General features: G+C 45.0%; 1 protein-coding gene across 1 annotated transcript in view; it reads left to right on the top strand.

Moving 5' to 3' along the window:
- The window catches only part of LOC138467868 (actin-related protein 2), a 599,885-nt gene that overhangs the window by 127,089 nt on the left and 453,577 nt on the right, over nt 1-19,219 (top strand). The window contains exon 3 of the mRNA XM_069608160.1: nt 7,790-8,005. Within this exon, the coding sequence (XP_069464261.1) occupies nt 7,790-8,005 (216 nt within the window). The remainder of the gene's footprint in view (nt 1-7,789; nt 8,006-19,219) is intronic.

The raw sequence follows: 19,219 nt of genomic DNA, 5'->3' as shown, positions 1-19,219 counted from the left end.
ACTATAGCATACCACGACAAGTGCAGGGAGGTGGAGAGTCTTCTGAGTGGGAGGGAGACCTGGGTCCCCATGGAGGGCCTTAACGCAAGCTAACAAGAGAAATGGGAGCTTCCTAGGTTGAACCACAGACAGAGGGGACAAGAGTTGAAGGGGAAACAGTGGCGACCAACCAGGTAGCTTAAGGGCACAGGCAAGAGCCCCCCCTCCAACCCTGCTTGAATGGGCCCAGGTAGGCAATACCGGCTGCACTCTGGGATATGCCCCATTATGCTTTACACAGGGTGGAGGAGGCATTGCCACTACAGACAACCCACAACCCTCCACAGAATATAGGAGGGAGCCTCCCCCCTAGCTCACCAAAATACACATTAGCATGGATGCGTATCACAGGTGGCCAAAGTGGAGGGGGTACGATTGAGCGCCACCACTAACCAACCCACTAAAAATCTCATCCCTCTGCTTACACCTGTCAAATTCTCAACCTTACATATCCATACCTATATTGCACAACAAACCGCACACACTTTAGCACACCACAACAACGAAACAAACCACACATAGCCTCGCACAGCAGCACATGACAACTACCGACCGAAAAATCACACCCACGCTCCGCGAACGGTGTAAACCAAACTGAAGCTGCCAACAGCACATCACAGCTCTCTTGCGCGTTTTAGCGCTCAGTTCTACTAACCTACTCTACCCTCTTGCTTTTCAGATCCGCCAGAGCGCCAGGGGACCACTCCGGTGGTGATAGTGCATTGTATAAATATCCTTTAACATATTATTTATGGTTTCTACTTTACCCCTTCACGTGGGATCTACGTTTCTCTATCCCTGGAGACTGATCTGTCCAACAAAACCACTGTTCGTTCTCTATATTCCTCCTGGGTGATTCAATCTTGAACTTGCTCAACCTGGTATGCCTTGTTGTTTCTCTTGTCCCCTCATGGCGTACTCCAGTAGTTCACCCTGTGTAGACTTTGTGGCTTGCTCATCCTCGTGTTCTGGTTTTTTCTCTAGTTCCTTCCCGGGTTTGTTGAGTCGTTAGCCTGTGTTGGCTTTGAGCAGGCTCAGCCTGCTGTACTTGGTTGTTTATCTTTCCACTCGTTCCTGGGGTATTCGGGATATTAGCTATGCGTGTGCCTCAGACTTGCTCAGCCTGTTCAGTCTCTTGTTGTGTCTACCCCCTCTTGGGGTATTCAAGTCAGTAGCCCCGACTGGGCTTCAGGCCTGCATAGCCCTGTTAGGTTGGTTGTCATGTCCGCCTGCTTCTGAGGTACTCTGGTAGCCCTCCTGTTGGTTTTGGTATGGCTTCGCCGCCCTCCAACAGCTGTTTGTGTACTGCTGCATACCTGTGAGCCGTTGATGATGCTCCGCGTTGAATTTCGGCATTGGCGGAGGGTGTCCTGGTGCGTCTTGTTTATCTTAGTTTTCCTTAGTTCACCCATGGTTCCTTACTGTGGTAGCCAAGGTTGGCCCCTTCCCAAAGGCCACCTGGGCCTCGGTGTGCAGCAATAAGGAGATAAGACACCCGACTGATGGCAAACCAAGCTTCTTGTATTAGATATAAAATAAACAGCGTACAGAATTATCAGCTGATGAGTGGGAAAATACAGAAGGACAAGTGTCCCTTCTGTTGTCACACAGAGCTCTGCAGGGACCTCCCTTAGAGCGCATATTATATAGCATATCATAAGCAATTACTAATATAGTATAGCATTTTTACAATGGTGGGAGGTACCTATCATGACATTGCCAGCATTTGGCAATAACTGTCATCTCACTTATGACCTTGTGATGAAGCCTTGCGGGTACATTGTGTTTATAGGACACAATTGAGCAAGGTTACGGAACCCCAGAGAATACACTAGCTCCTGACTGTCAATAAACAAGCAAATAGTGGCAATGACTGCTACTTTTGATCAAAATGTAATACATAAGAAGCATGTGTTATAAATACATTAGGCATTCATAAGATACTCGAAAAATTACATATAACGTACATAACATGGTACAGAAATGCTCATCCAAAATAGATTCTTTGGGTTAGGATTAACAACAATTACATTCTCTATGGTCCTTTTATGGGGAAACCATGAGCAACACAAGTGCATTTGTAATACAGGGTGTAGAAATCACTGAACTGGACGGTGCAACAGTGAAGTACTGAGACAAAAGTCAACACAACTGTGCTTCGGCCTTGAAGCTAATCTTGTGTAGCTGTCTCTTGCCAGGACTCTTTATATAATTTCAGCTGCCTGGTCTACTCACCTGCCAGGTCTTTTATGCGTTTCAGAGTTCTCTGGCCATACCATAAATGCATATTTTGAGATGCTTGATATATCTATCTATGGTAACATTTTCTCATACTTCTCCCACAGACTGGCATCTCATGAATCTGTACTTGATTGGGGTTTGCCTTTGTACTTTGCCTTGTCTGCATTGAAACATTCTTCTTATTGGGTGTAGAATTTGTACTTTGCCTTGACTGCATGCAAACAAACTTCTTTGTGTCAGCAATCTCGTACCATTCAAAAACTTGTTGGTGTGCTTGTCAAAACTCCATGGGGTCCCAAGCTGCTTTGGGCAGACTCATTGGTTACTTCCAGTGTCTCTGACCCTGCTCGTGCTTCTGCGGTGTGATTTCTTCACCTGCCTTTCACTTTGGAGTGTGCGGATGTTCTTCCAGCTTCCTGTGTGGCTCCATGGTCACACGTCTGCTTTTCGGCCCAGACGGGTGAATGCTGCCTCATTGAGCGATTGAACCTCCAGGAGCTCCTGCTCAGCCCCCAGCGTCTCCACAGTCCTCTTTGCTTGAATGCAGAGCCTCTCCTCCTGTTTCAGCAGCCTTCTCCGTTTCAGTAGCCTGGTTAATGTCACACGTGTCCATGAGCCTCACCATGGGGTTTAACGTCTTCTCCTGCACTGCTCAACTCCATAGTGCGGTTGCCATCTTTAAATGTCCCGTGCACTGAATATTTGGAAAAACAACTAGCCTTCATGTTGTACTTTGGGCTTCTGCCATTTTGCACAAACTCCCTCATCCTCCGCCTCCTCGTGGGTGGTTATGAGTGTTGAAATCCATGAATGTCATTGGACTTTTAACTCTTAGATGTTCTTTCTTAGAGATTTCACATACAGGCACATCAGAAACAAAAGGTGTTATCTGTGAGTTGTGGATGTTTGGTGGAGTAGAGACCTGACCAGGGTGACAATAGACTATTTAGAACTCTGGTATTAAAGGGTCTTCCTCGTGGGAAAGGGGGAGAATACTCGATCTTGTCCAATGAATGTAGGATATCTCTCCAGAGATTGTCTCCCCCCCCCATGTGATCCTCCCTCATAAAGCCACCCCCAGGGTCAGGACCAGGTAGCAGCTGCCATCCCCTGGCCACGTGGGAGGAGGTCATTGCCAGGAAAACGGAGATGAGCCCATCAGATCCATCACACCAGCCACCCTGACCCATGAAGCCCCAGTGCTGCGGAGTGCAGCAGATTACAGAAGCTTGACAGGCGGGTGTTTTTGGCGCCCACAATCGGGCTACCTATGTAGACTGGTGCCCTGTCTGAAATTGGACGCAGTAACAGCACAGAAAGAAAAGTAAGGAATGTGTTTTTTACCTGACTGGCTTAGAAGCAATTTTATGCATGTGAAGCTTCCCATTGGCAGCTTGCAAAAGTGGCCTGGTGCTTCCTGCTAATGTTTTAAAAAATGCTCATGTTCAATTGGTATTCTTTCAGTAAAACAAAACGTGGGGCTTGCATAAATCCTCTACAGTCCAGTGTTCACTTACCTTGAGGGGCTGGAGACCTTAAGCAAGTGCAATTGGAAAACGAGCTGAGCAGATCCGATCTTATCTCTACAGATCGGATCAATACACAGCTCGTTTTCCGATTTACACAATGCTGATCATCCAGACAGCACACATGCACATGGGGGGGTGGGGGCAGACACCTGGCAGGTGGGAGCGCAAGAAGGCGGCAAGCTGGCGTAACAGTGGAGATCAGTGGCATGTGTGTTAGCTAGCCCTTTACCCAGAGTCAGTGGCGCAATGGTCATTGGGCATATTGGGACTAACCCAGCCCGTCCCATCATGCCTTGATGTTTTGGATTACATTGACTAGTATGACCCACAGAGCTGTGGCAGAACAGGACACAAATTGCTAGCAATTGCTAATGCAAAGCATTTTATTTGCTGTAGTTTTTGCTAACGCGACACACTATTGCTGAAGTTTAGGCAGACATGGACTTGCGATGCGTCATCCACCACACTTGTTTCACAAATGGGGGCGAGTGACTTTTGTGTGTGGTTAGTGGTCTATAACTTGAAATTTTGCACCCTGAAAATCATAATAGGAATAAGGTGTTACATTAAAATAAACTTGTATGTTCTAGATCTCCATGTAGACGTGGCACTGTATTTAAGTAGGTGGCTACTTTCTATACACTCTGTGGGCTACTAAGAGACACTCATTCATGACACAGAAATACCTTTTTACTGAGACACTGACATAAAGTGAAAACTTTTTTAATTGGGGGCATCACAGATACCCCCAATTACGTTCCTCATTAGCTATCCAAAATATCCATTGTTTCCTCCCAAAGTGATTTTTCTTTCTTCCTATTGTCCCTTCATATGAAAGCTAACTACATTGATGGAAAGTGTTTTATCTTTGGCTTACAAGTTGCTATGGTTCTACATTTCAGACCTGCACATTATCCTCTGTCTTTTTTTTTTAATGCGTTTCTTCTCTAGGTTTTTTCCAAGTAGTTATTTGCAAATCGAGTGAAACACGCATCAACTTTGTTGTGAATGCTGATTCATGCATGCACTTTATTTCTACCCAGCAATTGTGCCTTTTTATGCCTATGGCTTCTACTGCTACTTTGACAGAGAAGGTGGACATTTGCCTCTGGAGAACTTCTTGAGGAAGAAGTGTGTGTGTGTGTGTGTGTCTGTCGGTCTGTCCTCGGAAGAGCTTGAGACTGATGTTGTTCCAGTGAGGTCTTAATTACATGTCCTCACATGTTTACCTATATCTCATTTTCCTGCTTAATACTCTGGCTGTGCTTTTAGCCCCCTAGTCTTGGCTATCATTGGTAGACTGTTGTGTCTGTTGGATTTCTTACATGCTCTGCTTTGGTTCTGCCAAGATACTTTTTTGGCACTTCTTTGCTAGTCTAGGGTCTACTGTTTCTTTACTTATCTTCTTCTTTCCTGGGTAAGCACTGCTCCAATTCTGAGCCTTGGTACAAGCTTTTCAGACCATGTGTTCTGGAAGGAGAGGGAGAGAAGTTTGAAGAGAATGCCCACAATGCTGTTGATGGTTTCTCAGTAAAGGTGGGGGTATACAGTGAAATTAATGAATTCAGAATAACAGATCACGTTTTTAACACATTTTTATTAACTAAATAATATAGAATTTTTGGGTAAAGGTATATATGGGGGTGGGTTAAGGGATTAAAAAGGGGGTGGGGGTTCAGGTGGGGTAATTAATGCTAGGGAAACAGGGGAGCTTGGGGGGTGGGGGGAGCCCTCAATATTGTTTTGTTATTTTTAATTCACTAAAAGAGTTTTTGTTATTTTTGGATTCGTTATTATCACATGGAACCCAGGGTGGGAGGGTGAGGGTAACTGTATAATCTGATTTTCTACATCTGTAAGACTCTAATGGGGTTCACACCCCTGACCTCTGGTGAGTGCCTTTCCCCTTTTCTGCCTGAGATCAGAAGAGGTTGGCCTACTAGGTGAAAAGTCTGAAAAGATTTGTAGACTAATTTGCCTTTCCTACAAAAGGTGCAACTGAACGCGCTTATGTCGAGTTGGCTCGACTACTGTAATTATGTGTATCTGGGCCTTCTGAAAAAAATCTTCAAAACTGCGGCTTATCTAGAATAAAGCCACTGGGGTCATCCTTCGGTTAAAATGGTCTGGGCACATTTCTCAGGCAATGCACGTGTTACGTTGTCTCCCGTTAACTCAGCACATTGAATTTAAGGTCCTCTGTCTGGTCTACAAGGCATAATATGGTAAACGACTATCTTACTCATTATGTCCCCATTCGTCATTTGAGATCAGCCTTCACTGGCTTCTGATGGCTCCAAAATTTAAACATCAGAAGTGGGGCGGTCAAGCCTTTTCTGTTCAGGCGGCCAAGTTGTGGAATGCTCTGCCACCACCTTATTGTCTTTTAGAAGACCATTTGGTCTTTAGGAAATCCTTGAAAACAAAGCTTTTCCCCAAATAATGGTCCTGGCTGACCTAGCATTTGGCGGTATGCTTTGTCGTTTTCTATTCTGGGCCCTGATGCCCCATGTGGCAAATGTTTTCTGCGCATTACAAATACAATACATCCATAAATACTGAGAAAGAGGCCAGACTGCACGCTCAGAAGCCTATGAATGTTGTGTTAGAATAGGATTCAAGTTTCAAATGTGCTCAACCTCATAGATACAGTGTTGTGGCTTGATGCAGAGTGAACAAATAAGATCTTGTGTTACATATTGCAATTACATTTTAATTAGGGTTACTGTGTGAAAAGTAAAAATATTTATAAAAAGTGCATCGCATGTTGAGTGAAGCTTCTCCTAACGTGAGCCAAAAATCCTCCTAACAAATGAGCAGACACGTATTTTGACATTTAATCTCTTCTTCAGGGCTCAAAATGAAACTTTAAAATAACATAATTTCCATGATACAGGGATCTTTAAGTGATGTTAGTCTCTAGTGTGGTCAATATACAAAAAACAAACAAATTGAACTGACAGTCATAAGAATAATGTCAGAAGCGACATCACACACCACATAAAATTAGTTTTTACATATTTCCACATCCCAAAACATGAAATCATAAACATGGTCATAGTAAAAGAGAAGGTCAAACAACAAGGAACAAAGAAAAACAAATATTATGTTCCAAGTAATGCATGTGTAGTCTCCTCTTTTGAACTACATAACAATACTCCTGGTGATTTGCTCTATGGTGATAACAAAGTGTGCCATGTGATTAGGTGCCCTGTGAATGTTGCCGAGGCTTTTGACTCCTGCGCGATCTTCTGCTGAGCACACCTGTATCTGCCTTTTCCTGCTGAGTACTTACTGATTTTCTGACCTTAAGCAGCCTCATCCTTCCATTCCATTTTTTATGATTTGTATTTTTGTGTCAGTATTTTGTAGTGCTTTTCCGGTTATAAAGACACGTGTGTGAATGCTTGTGGCAATTAATACTGGCAGCGGCCTTCCCTTTGGTTTTCGATAGGGGGTAACCTGCATTATCATTTTAGCCCTCCCTTACCTCTGCATAAAGATGGTGAAATTGAAGATTGCTGCCAGTGTTTTTAACAGTCACGTTCACACAGTGGCAAAGTGACTTAGCATGGTTTTTCCAGCATGTACTGTACTGCTTTCAAAAGGCGTCCATCTTGACCAATGCCTTGCTGGCATTCCAGATCTTTCTTTAACCAATCTTTTCTTCAGCATTAAACTCCTGCGCATATAAAACAATGCAATCAATGTAAGTATTTAATCATCTAGCATCTGTGTATTCTTCATGCATGACAACCTCACCAGATTGGATAGCAATTTTACTACATAGAGTTCACACTACTATTTCTCTTTAACCTTGCCAGTTTGACCCGAATACCAATATTGCACCATTGATTTGTGTAGCTGGGCAAAACATATTCAGTGCCATCTCTATGTAGTTCGAACATTGCACTTGGTGGAGTTGTTGAATTTGAAGCCACCCTTCAGTATTCAACCACGATTTTGTCTTTCTGTTTTAGGATCTCATGGTTGGTGATGAGGCAAGTAAATTGCGTTCCATGCTGGAGGTGAACTACCCAATGGAGAATGGCATAGTTCGGAACTGGGATGACATGAAACATCTCTGGGATTACACATTTGGCCCTGAAAAACTCAACATTGAAACCAAGAACTGTAAAATACTGCTCACAGAGCCCCCAATGAACCCAACCAAAAATCGTGAAAAGATTGTAGAGGTATGTTTAAAATGTAATGGTAGCCCTGTTGTATGTACTTATGCTCTTAATTTAGTTTTAACGAATCAACAGCTAACTGTAATCTGTGTTTGTATTTACTATTATGGTGCTTAGTGCATGACCCAAATATATGGAAATTACCTACGACTTGTGCATATGGAGAGGTGAAGGAGCAGGGGAGTTGTAACTCTACCTGGAACAGTCATTTTCTTGAACTAATCTGTATTCATTTAACTGTTTCTATGAAGTTTCTTTTCATTTCTAAGTTCGTAGTATTCATCTGAGTGACAGAGACACATTGAGAAATGTGGCTTGTTAAGAAAGTTTTGAATTATAAGTACAAATGTAATTTTCCGATCTGCCATACTTGCATGAAGACCAAAGTAGTTTTTCAGAAGTCGGGATGCTATGCTACCTCCTTTTCCAATCAACAAGCCCAACAGACTAAAACCTAATCTGTATGACCCATGGACCAGAGCAGTAGTGCTACTTGACACACCCTCTCTCGATCTGAGGAGAATGAATTCTTGAGCTACAGAGACAACACAGGATATATAATGAACGAAAGGATATAGTCAATGCACAGTACTAGACCATAGACTTTTGCTTCAATAATAAACTTACAAATAAGGAAGGATCCAAGCATGGAAATCCAGTGAATAATCCAGGTCCTAGTGTAAGGAAGGAATGGTATCACAAGTATGACACTGACACAAGTGTTACAAGTTGCAATACCTTTATGAAATTCTTTGGGTTTGGAAACACTCCTGCTTTGCTCTATAGCTATGATGGGAGTAGTCTCTACTATGAAATAATAAAGAAAACACAGTCCTAGTCGGTCTTTGTCAAATCAAAATGGCCTATACTGACAAAAACCAAATGCCTGCCCTATCTCTTATACGAAAGTGTTTAAAGTGGAATGCGTATGCAAAAGAAAGTCAGTGTTCCAACATAAAGGATCAAGGTGGCTGAGTCGGCTCTCCTCCCCACGTTGGACAGCACGGAGTAAGGTGGCCCCCGTAAACAGGATGACACACTCTGGCTCTGGCTCAGGTTATCAAAAAAAGGCAGTTCAAAATGTGGGTCGAGCCCCGCTTGGCTTTCCACGTTAAAGTGACTTTTTCTAGTTTTCTAAAAGTTCTTTCACAGTTCAACAAAAGTTCACATAGGTCTCCAGTCTCCCTCTGTTGGGCTCTGACCTCTCAAGCTATCAACAGTTCACGTGGGTCTCCCTCTGACGGGCTCGGACCTTTCAACAAAAATTACCTGATTTAACGTAGATCTCCCTCAGCCGGGCTCGGACCTCGCAATCACAGCACTTGCAGGGGTTCCCTTTCCCAAGCTTATTTAATGTTTCCGGTATCCCTCAGTCGGGCTAGACTTTTCACTGATGTTGAAGACATTCAGATGTGCAAGGCTTTTACCATAGACCTCCGCAGTACCACTTTGACTTTAACTTCAGCTCTCCCTTATGTTATTGGCCCCAATATCTCTTGGTAGTTCCATACCACAATCAGAAAACTTCGAAGAAATCTTCCTCTTAATGCAATCACCTTTTAACTTCCCCTTTCGTCAGGGTTAATCTTGACCATTGCGCATTTAACAGTTTGTTCACTTTGCCTCTTTATAACAAGAAAATCAAACAATTTGCAGAGACTTTCCTTTGGCCGGACCACTGCACTACTCTGTATCACTGGTTCACAGTTATGGGTAACTTAAAAGTTCACTACTGGTTTTCTTTCTTTCGCGTCTCATCAGCATGCGCGCAACCTTCAACTGTGAGTTACACTGTTGCGGCTTCAATCTTTCCTTGACACAAACTGGCCTTTCATGTCTTCAGCTAACTCACTGGTTGTGTGCATTCCTTTCATGTCTCTGCGGCTTTGATTCACGAGTCCAGGTTGATGCCACAGGCTTGGCCTCACTTCCCCTGCTCTGTCGTTCACCCTGGTGGGTCGCTGGCATCCTTGAAACACAATGCATGTTTCTTCTTGCCTGGGATTTGGCTTTCTCTGAGTATCCTTCACGGTTTCCCAGAGACAACAACCTTCTGCAGGGATCTTCGGGTTTTCCTACCGTTCGCTCTGGTCCCTCGATCGGTCATCCTGCTCCAGTGTGGTTCACCTTTGCCCCAGAAGATCTGCTCCTTCTCGTGTCTCACCTTGTTCAGCTTTTCCAACAAAATCATTTCTCTGAACTTCAAGATCCACAATGCCTCACTCTTTGTTTGCTCCCACTTCGCCTGCTCCCCTTAATAGCATTCTGGCGGTTTTGGGAGTAGCAGATTGTCTCAGTAGGATGTCTGAGGTCTGGGTCTCACCACCTGCCCTTCAAAGGCCGGTGCTTCAGTATCTTACCCAGGGGAGGAGCCCTGGCTTGGGCGCTGCCAGGTATCCCCAGCTGCCTCTGGGTTGGCTCTCTGGAGTCACAGCTCCCTCGCCACACTACAGCCTCCCCTGTACTCACAGACTCAGTGATCTGGCAGTCCTTCTTCCAGGGTTCCTCCAGCTGCTGTTCTTCCCTCCTGGCCTCTTTGCACCATCCAGAATCCCCAGCTCACTCAGTGTGCCTGTCTCCTCCACCTTTTACACTTGCTAGCAGAATTAACAGGAGTCAGGTGTGAGTGGTTGCCCAGCCCGCCTGACTCTGCCTGACCTTAACGTTACAAAATGGAGACTGCCCATAGGAATCCATTGCCTGTTAATTCCTATGGGTAATCCTCATGACCCCCATCATGATCATCTTTATCTCAGTCTTTGGGTAGTTAAATAGAGGAATGGGATTATGGGAGTTGTAGTGTTTCCTTTTCCCGGTTCTCCTATGACTTGTTACTTGTTGGAATTGGGGTGGGGCCAATGGGACAGCACTCACAACATCCTATGAAGGTTGAGGAAATGTTGTGTAGGGGTGTGTCGGAAATGGGGAGACGATGTCTCTCCCAAGGTTGTTCCTCCTGCATTCCCCAAGGACCCGTGCTCGGGTGATCCTCCCTTGCTTGTCCATCCTCAGGTTTCGGGATCCAAGCGCAATGGCTCTTCCCTGGCCACCTGAACAAAGGATCCTTGGGGTCTATAAGTGAGAACACCCTTAGGTTTCTCACACTTGCTAAATACTTAATGTCTAAATACCTGCTATCAATTTAACAAACTGGATGCATGGGCTTTGGCCACCATACGCTGCAACTGTTGTGAGAACACTGAGAAGCAAGATCCTTTGGGCTTTATGCTCTTTCCTAGCGTGAGTCACGGATTAGAGGAAAGGACCTTGGAAACGTTTGCTCGCCTTGAGAAAAACATCATCTCTTTGAATGCCTTTCGGCGTTCCCAAGCCACCATGGAAGGCGTTATCGCTGTAAAGGGGAAACCCGGAGCTCTGCAGACCCGGCCTGGCGTGCCCGGATCGGCGCGCAAGTCCTAAAATGAAAAGCAGGTAGGTAAGCCTCCGGCCCAGACCCTAACAGTAATTCTTTGATCACTATCTTTCCCCTAATATTGTGTGTATGATGGGTTTAGGTTAAGGCATGGTTTGTTAAGTTATGTTACTGGCATTTATATTAGCCACAGCAGACATTTATATGGTCTGCAGGCAGTCTGGAGGATCTGAAAGAGAGGGATAGGCTATGTTAGAAAGATAGGGGATTTGCTATTGTGTTAATGCATGCAGATCGGACGTACCATGAGCTCTGCATGCAGATCTTTTTCTAGGCGTTATAGGTGAAGCGGATAGCCTCTTGTGCCCATTATGCTTGTATGCCTTGGCAGGTGGTGTGGCTATGTCAGTTGACTGTAGAGGTGAAATATTGTGTTGTTTGAAGACTGATGGGAGGGGTCTTTAGTGTGCCTGTCTTAGGCTGCATAATTAACATGTGTGTAGTATATTATGGCATATTTTGAGAATGTTATTGAGGGGTTTAACGGAGGACCTGGTAAGCTGTTTTGGAGCGCTCATCACATTGGTTGGTCGAAGATTCCCAGTGTGGTGCTACAGCTTGTTTGGTTTGTTAAATGGTCAGGTCTTCAAGGTTTTCCAAAAGTCGAGTGATCCTCAGTTGGCCCGATTCCCTACCAGAGAGAGTGTACCAGAGTTCTGCTGTAATGATAGAGAAAGCTGATCCTCTTATCTCTTTTTGGAATGCAGCTTGGTTTCTAGAAGTATCTAACTGATGTATCCCAGTGTTTTCCTTGTGTGACGAATCCCAAGATGTCGTCACTTCTCCCCGAGGGGGAGCCCCTTCCCATGACACGGGGGAGTTGAGGCTGGTGGGGTGGTGTAATGCGGCAGAATTGTTAGGATTGATTTTCTATACTCTGACCTGGTGGACAGTTGTATAGAAGGCCAACCTAGTTTAGTGACGGGGACAACTCTGGCCGCTGTAGACGAACCAGTTCATGGTCGGTGGAAAAGTGGTCCAGGCCATGTCTCAAGACGTGGTGAGCCTGTAAGGAGTCCTCAATGAGTACACACTATGAAAAGTCAGGGAACACACGTTACAAAAATATGTATTTATTTATGGCTGTATAACGCTATGAAAAATTACTACTAGCATGTAATGTTATCTCACAATACTAAATAAAAGATACATATATACAATCACTGGAGTAGGGCACAATACATAATAAACCCATGAAAAGGAATGTATTAGTGTGCAGCACTACAAGTACGCAGAGAGACAGCACTAACTTTAGAATGCCATCCCTACGATGCATGGGGCCTTGTGCCCAAATGTTCACCGAAGTTCCACACAGTTTTGTGAGACAAGGAAAAGTTAGTGTAGGGCTTCTAGAGTCCAATGAAGAGTTCCAAGGCGTAGAAGACAGGTTATTCTAGCTAATAAACGTGTCCCCCACTTTCTGAATGCTTGCATTAGCAAATGTAACCAGTATCCCCCCTTACTGTTCATTTTCAAAACACAGAATATGTAAGTAACACACCTGAGTTGTAAAGATACTTATTTTTATGATTCGTAGCATTAATTCAATGCAGAACACCATATTATGCACATAGAGCAATAGAAATTGCAACAAAAAGCAAGTTAAATTCCTCGCACATTGGTACATAAAGTCAACATAGTCCAAATTCTGCTGTCGATATATATCCAAACGACAGGAGTCATCTTCACATAAACAATTGCAATAGGTAAATATAATGAGCAGTACACATAAACAGTGAAACCATTTGTAACACTGTGATTGAAGAATTGTTGTCAACACCACAGTGTTTCGGCCTTTTGTGGGGGCTATAGTGAAGCCATGTTCTTATATGGGCCTTCGTCAGGACAGGGGTAGACTGGCGTCTGAGTGCTCACTAAATGCTTGTGGAAGGTATTATGGCCACAGGCAGATGAGTGTGGGTCCAAGACCTACAATATTTCTTGGCGTTTGATTGTTGTGTGCCTTTTTCTAGTTTGCGTATGCGGGACGTGTTATGGAGAGTGAAAAGCTTTTGTTGTGCTTTTGCATCGCTGTAACGCTGACTGCAGTGCCAGCGACCCTCCTCTTGCGAAAGCACAACTGTAAGTGCTGCACCTGTCTCAAGCCCCTGCCGGACCCATGGGCCATCACAAGAAGACCGTACCAGCCTGCACAACACGTTGCAACAACCGAGTTGAACTACAAGCTTTATTTACAGGGACAACAGATTAGATCCTGTAACTGCAGCAGAACTGTATCTGTCGCACTACCTCCTGGCACATTGACGCGACCTTTAATGAGGCGCTCAGTATCACTGCTGTTAAGAAACACTGCAGGACAGTGAACTTGTACCTTTTCGCCACTGGCCATAACACGGCCCGCATATGCAAACTAGAAAAAGGCGCACAGCAATCAAACACCGGAAATATTGTAGGTCCTGGACCCACACTCATCTGCCTGTGGCCATAATACCTTCCATAAGCATTTACTGAACACCCAGACGCCACAGTCTACCCCTGTCCTGACGAAGGCCCATATAAGAACATGGCTTCACCATAGCCCCCACAAAAGGCCGAAACACTGTGGTTTTGACAGCAATTCTTGAATCACAGTGTTACGAATGGTTTTACTGTTTGTGTACTGCTCATTATATGTACCTATTGCAATTGTTTATGTGAAGATGACTCCTGTCGTTTGGATATATCGACAACTGAATTTGTACTATGTCGACTTTATGTACCAATGTGCGAGGAATTTAACTTGGTTTTTGTTTTTTGTTGCAATTTCTATTGCTCTGTGTGTATAATATGGTGTTCTGCATTGGATTAATGCTACTAATCATAAAAATAAGTATCTTTACAACTCAGGTGTGGTACTTACATATTCTGTGTTTTGAAAATGAACATTAAGGGGGGATACTGGTTACACTGACCCGTTCACCTGTATATGATGATTATATAGCCCTTCTGGGCAGAATAGGGTCACCACCAGGAGCCCGTTTTCTCAATGACTTGCACGAGCAAGCAATGGCAAAGCCAAACTATTATAAAAGTTTCTAGAAGTTTGCAAACTTTTGAAAGTGAGATAGAGGTTCAGGTAAGTACTAAACCTGTACTCTACTGTTTGGGACTTAGCAGGTCTTCTGAAAAGGGTCCAAGGTCGTTTTTCCCACCTTCAGCTCTGGTCCTTGATGCCCAGGGGTTTCAGGTTCGAGCACTTCCCTGGTAGGTGACAAATGCTGGTGCAAGGTCTTCAGGTTGGAGAATGCAGAAGAACTCGATGCAGGGCCCCTCCGAGTACAGGACTGAATGCAGGAAAGCTGTTTTTGATGACAGCCACCGATGCACAGCGATGCAGGGGGACACCCTAGTCACGGTCAGACTTCTCCTCATATCGCAGGTCCCTTGGATGCTGGAACCACGACATTTGGCAGAGGTGAGTCTTGTAACACAAGCTGTCGATCCCCCAAGTTCCAGCCATCAATGTGGAATGTCGATGTTTGCAGTACGGTAGCCCAAACTCTGAGCTGAGCAGCCAGTGGGTGATCAAGGGGCACTTCCGAGGGCTCTTCTTTGCAGGACTCTGACCTGACGTTGGTAATGAATGTTCTTTCCACTCCAAGGGTCGAAGCTCCTTCGCAGGACTTCTGATTATCGCCTACAAGACCGAGCTCTTCCAGAACAGCAGCAGAAGTTGCAATTGGCTGTCAGAATTGCAATTGGCTGTCAGAACATTGCTAGTTCCCTTGGGACCTGTGCTGGCTCCAAGGATGTCTGAGGGGCAGGTGGTGAGACCCTGACCTCAGGCCCGCACAACCAGAAGGGACCGCTTGCCACCGTGCTGAGAGAGTGAGAGAGAGAAACTCGGGAGCATTTGGCTAACTGATACAGAGCCAGCGAAATCAATGCATAAAGTGGCACGGAGCGTAAAAGAGGAAAGAAGTGAAAGGAAATGAAGAGTGACAAGATCAAGAGAAAGTAAACAAAAGCAAGACAAGCAGCGCATGCAAGAATTGTAATAAAGAGGGCACGAGCGACCCGAAGCGACAGAGAAGGGTGCAGGCGACCCGACAAAGTGGAAAGTGTGCAAGTGTGCACATTGGAGCTGGAAAATGTGCCAGTGGGCATGGAAAGGTAAAGAGAGTGCATGTGTGCACGGGAAAGCTGGAGAAAGTGACAGTGGGCACAAAAAGGACAAAGAAGGTGCAAATGTGCACAGAGGATGTTAAAGATGGTGCCAGTGGGCACAAGAAAGATAGGAAGGTGCAAGTGTGTAGGAGAAGGAAAGAAAAGGTGCCAGTAGGCACGAGAACGAAGTCGTGAAGACAGAGGGTAACAAGAAGGGGTGCTGAAAGCCCCTGAAGCCAAAAGGTTAAGAGCAGGAAATAAAAGAAAGTGGTTAAAGCTCGGAGTGGCCGTGCTTAGGAGGAACAAAGAACCTGGCGTTATAGAAAGTCTGATTCTACCCCTTGAAAGAGCTGGATATGATAGAAAGGTACATCCTGGCAAACTGAACTTGTGTTTTGAAACTCAAGGGGGCTGTGAGCTCGGGGAAGGGTACCCTGAGAGGCCTAAAATCTGAACTTGTGTTTGAACTTGAAATAGGCCTAAGCTTGGGGAAAGGAATCCTGAGAAGCTCAAGAATTGTATTTTGTGTCTGACTTAGAGATGCCTAAGATTCCGGAAGGGAACCCTAAGAGGCCTATCAAAGTGGAATCTTGATTATCTTGTGTTGTTGAAGCTTGGGGAAGGGAACCCCAAGATGTTAAAAAAAGAACTGTGGATTTGTTTTGGTTATAACTTGGAAGGAATTGAAGCTTGGGGAAGGGAACATCAGGGCATTAAGGACATTGACATTGTTTGAACTTGTTTTAACTATGGAGAAGGTCCTGTTAGCAGTCCCTTTGGATTGAACTCATTCTTTTGAAGCTGACCAACCTACACTTGGTGAATAGACCAACTGAAACCGATCCTGGTTTTCCTATTTTTGTTGAACCACCGCCTTTTGCTTTTGAAAGAGTTCCTGACGCATTTTTGTCAAAGAGTGAGGGCAAGCATAGGTTTAGACACAGACATATTTGGTATCAGGTAATATTATCCCCATCAAACATATCGCCATATATATGGTCATCGGGAACGGCCATAGGCGATTATTTTTAGTGGGGATAATATTAGGGTTTTTTGGGAGCGGGTGTTGCGGGTCCCCCCCCGCTCCTTTTAAAAGAATACAGGGGTGTCCCCCGCAGGTTCCATGCCTTAATATCGCTGCGAAAAGATGGCGATATTTTTGCAGGGATATTAACACATGGAACCACATATTTTTATTTCGGACTTCCAGACTTTGACAGCACTCAAACATCAGTTAAGGGAACTATCCCTTTAGTGTTGGTCAGTTCGGCATTAGACCAACCCATGAGCTCTCTGGTTACCATGCCTGTCTCACGCAGGACAAACACTGAAGACCAGATGGGAGACCTTGCCGCCAATCAACTATCAGTCATCAACCTCTATGGGCATGCACTTTCACATGCTGAGCTGTCTGCACCCTCCAAAGGACTGACCTTCTGCCCCAGCCAGGAACTAGACAAATTCAACTTGTAAATTGAAGACTACATACAACGCTTGCTTCTCAAAGAATACTTCCATATGCAAAGCAGCGAACAAAGGAATGCCTCATATTATGATGGCACAGAAAGAAGTGCTCAAACTGGACACCGCCATGTGGACGTAGCTTAAAACTTGAAAATGGCATTGACTGTCTCAGAAAACACGTAAGATCGGACATACTCAACAAACAAGTGACTAAACAGAACCCCCCCCCCAAGAGAGAAGTGCAATAAGAACACTCCAAGCAAACAAGGAAATTATAATAAAACCACCTGACAAGGGCGGTGGCGTTGTGGTAGTGTATACACAAGAGTTCAAAATGGAAGCATACAGACATCTCCATGACCACAATAATTACCTGGAACCTAGCAACAACCCCACCATGGAATACAAAAAAACTCTAGAACAACTTGTCAAATCCATGCCAAGCAACACAGAGGAACACCTCCAGCATCTGATACCTAACAATCCAACTCCTGGTGCTCTCAAAGATCCACAAGCCAGGTAATCCAAGCCATCCAATCATCTATACCTTAACCAAAGCCATAACTGGATTTATTGAATCCATCCTAAAGCCTCTGGTGATGGACACAGAAAGCTTCATACAGGACACAACATACTTCCTCGGAAAGATTCAAGAGATAGACTATGTACCAACGGAGGCACTCCTGGCCTCACTGTATGTACCTGCACTGTATTTCAACATTGCACATGAAGATGGAATTGCTGCATGCCAGAAATTCCTGCAAAAGGAGAACATTGACTCCCCCAACCACAGTTTTCGCAGATCTCATGAGACTCGTACTCATGCACAACAATTTCTGCTTCAAAGGAAGATACTTTCTACAATAGACCGGAACGGCCATGGGAACAAAAATGGCACCTTGTATGCTAACCTTTTCCTGGCGAATCTCGCACAGCAGTTCTTACAACACGAACCCTGAGACCACATCTGCTCTACATTGATGGCATCTTCTTAATTTGGACAGGAGGTGAAGACTCTCTCAAACAATTCCAGGAATCACTAAATGGCTTCCACTGATGCATTACCTTCACAATGGAATACTCCAAAAAGAATAGCATTGGATCTTTCATAGATTCACATGCTTGAATATTCTCTATTGTCAGACTGGGAATCCTCTGTAATTTAAAAAAAAAAAAAATAAGTGTCAGAGTGTCGGAAGCGGCTGCTAATACGCTGTGACTGTCATTCCATGCTGTGCAGCTTGACGCTCGCTAGTGTGTTGGGTGCTTTCCTCTAACAGCCGCCTATGTGTACTGAGGCTACTCAGCGGTTATGAGGATCGCAGAGAAGTCTGTTGAATACGGCGGGATTTGGGCCCCGTGAAAATATCCATTGATGGAGAGGTCCGCTGCAGTTGGTAAAAGGTGAGCCTGTAGTGTCCGCGGAGGGCCTGGTCTGGGCCCGGTGATGAGGGGCGTGCAACTGTACTCCCTTGAATACCCCCCAGAGCCGGGATGCCTTTAGGGATTTTAATGAGTTCACTGCAGGCGGATCGAGTGGTCCGTGGGTCTAGTGGGTCAGTGATTTCACCGGCTTCAACTGCCTATTTTCTTCCTACTTTCCTTCTACTCCCCTAGCACGAGTGGTGTCCTACCGTATAAGGTAGTGCAGCTGTTGCCTCCATCTGACTTGTCGAAAGTGCCCTAAGCAGGTAGTGTGTAGGTGCGGCTTGACGAGAATGGGGGCTTGAGGGAATAAGCCATGGATAGTTGTAGGAGAGGGGAAGAGAGGCGAGAGATAGTGGCAAGTGTGATAAAGTCAAGCTGGTTGGAGATTCCCTTGCAGGACCGTGTTCACTCACCTAATAGTGTGTCAAGTGGGGTGCTTTACTGGGGGATTCATCACGTTCTGAGCCGGCTAAATGATGCAGCGCAGCATAAAGTCAAACATTATAACGTGCGAAGTTCGGAAAAGACACATTTTGATGAAGAAATTGAATCTACGCTATGACCACATAATGGAGGAGACCAAGGAAAAATTACAGCTTTTTTTCCCCATGGCCCCGCAGAAACCTTGTAGTGAGGCTGTTCAATCGGGCCAGCACATTTCTGATTCTACTATGGTGGGCACTGTGAGAAACCAGAAGGTGTCACCCACTAGTCCCCAGAGATCTGTCATCCAGATGGCCAGAACACGGCCATCTCTTTTGGATCCAGTTCCTGGGGGTGGACCA

This window comes from Ambystoma mexicanum, chromosome 4q (assembly GCF_040938575.1).
Source record: "Ambystoma mexicanum isolate Mex_15411 chromosome 4q, UKY_AmexF1_1, whole genome shotgun sequence".
Taxonomy (NCBI): domain Eukaryota; kingdom Metazoa; phylum Chordata; class Amphibia; order Caudata; family Ambystomatidae; genus Ambystoma; species Ambystoma mexicanum.
Note: the sequence above shows the minus strand (reverse complement) of the source record. Positions and strands in the feature narration are given on the sequence as shown.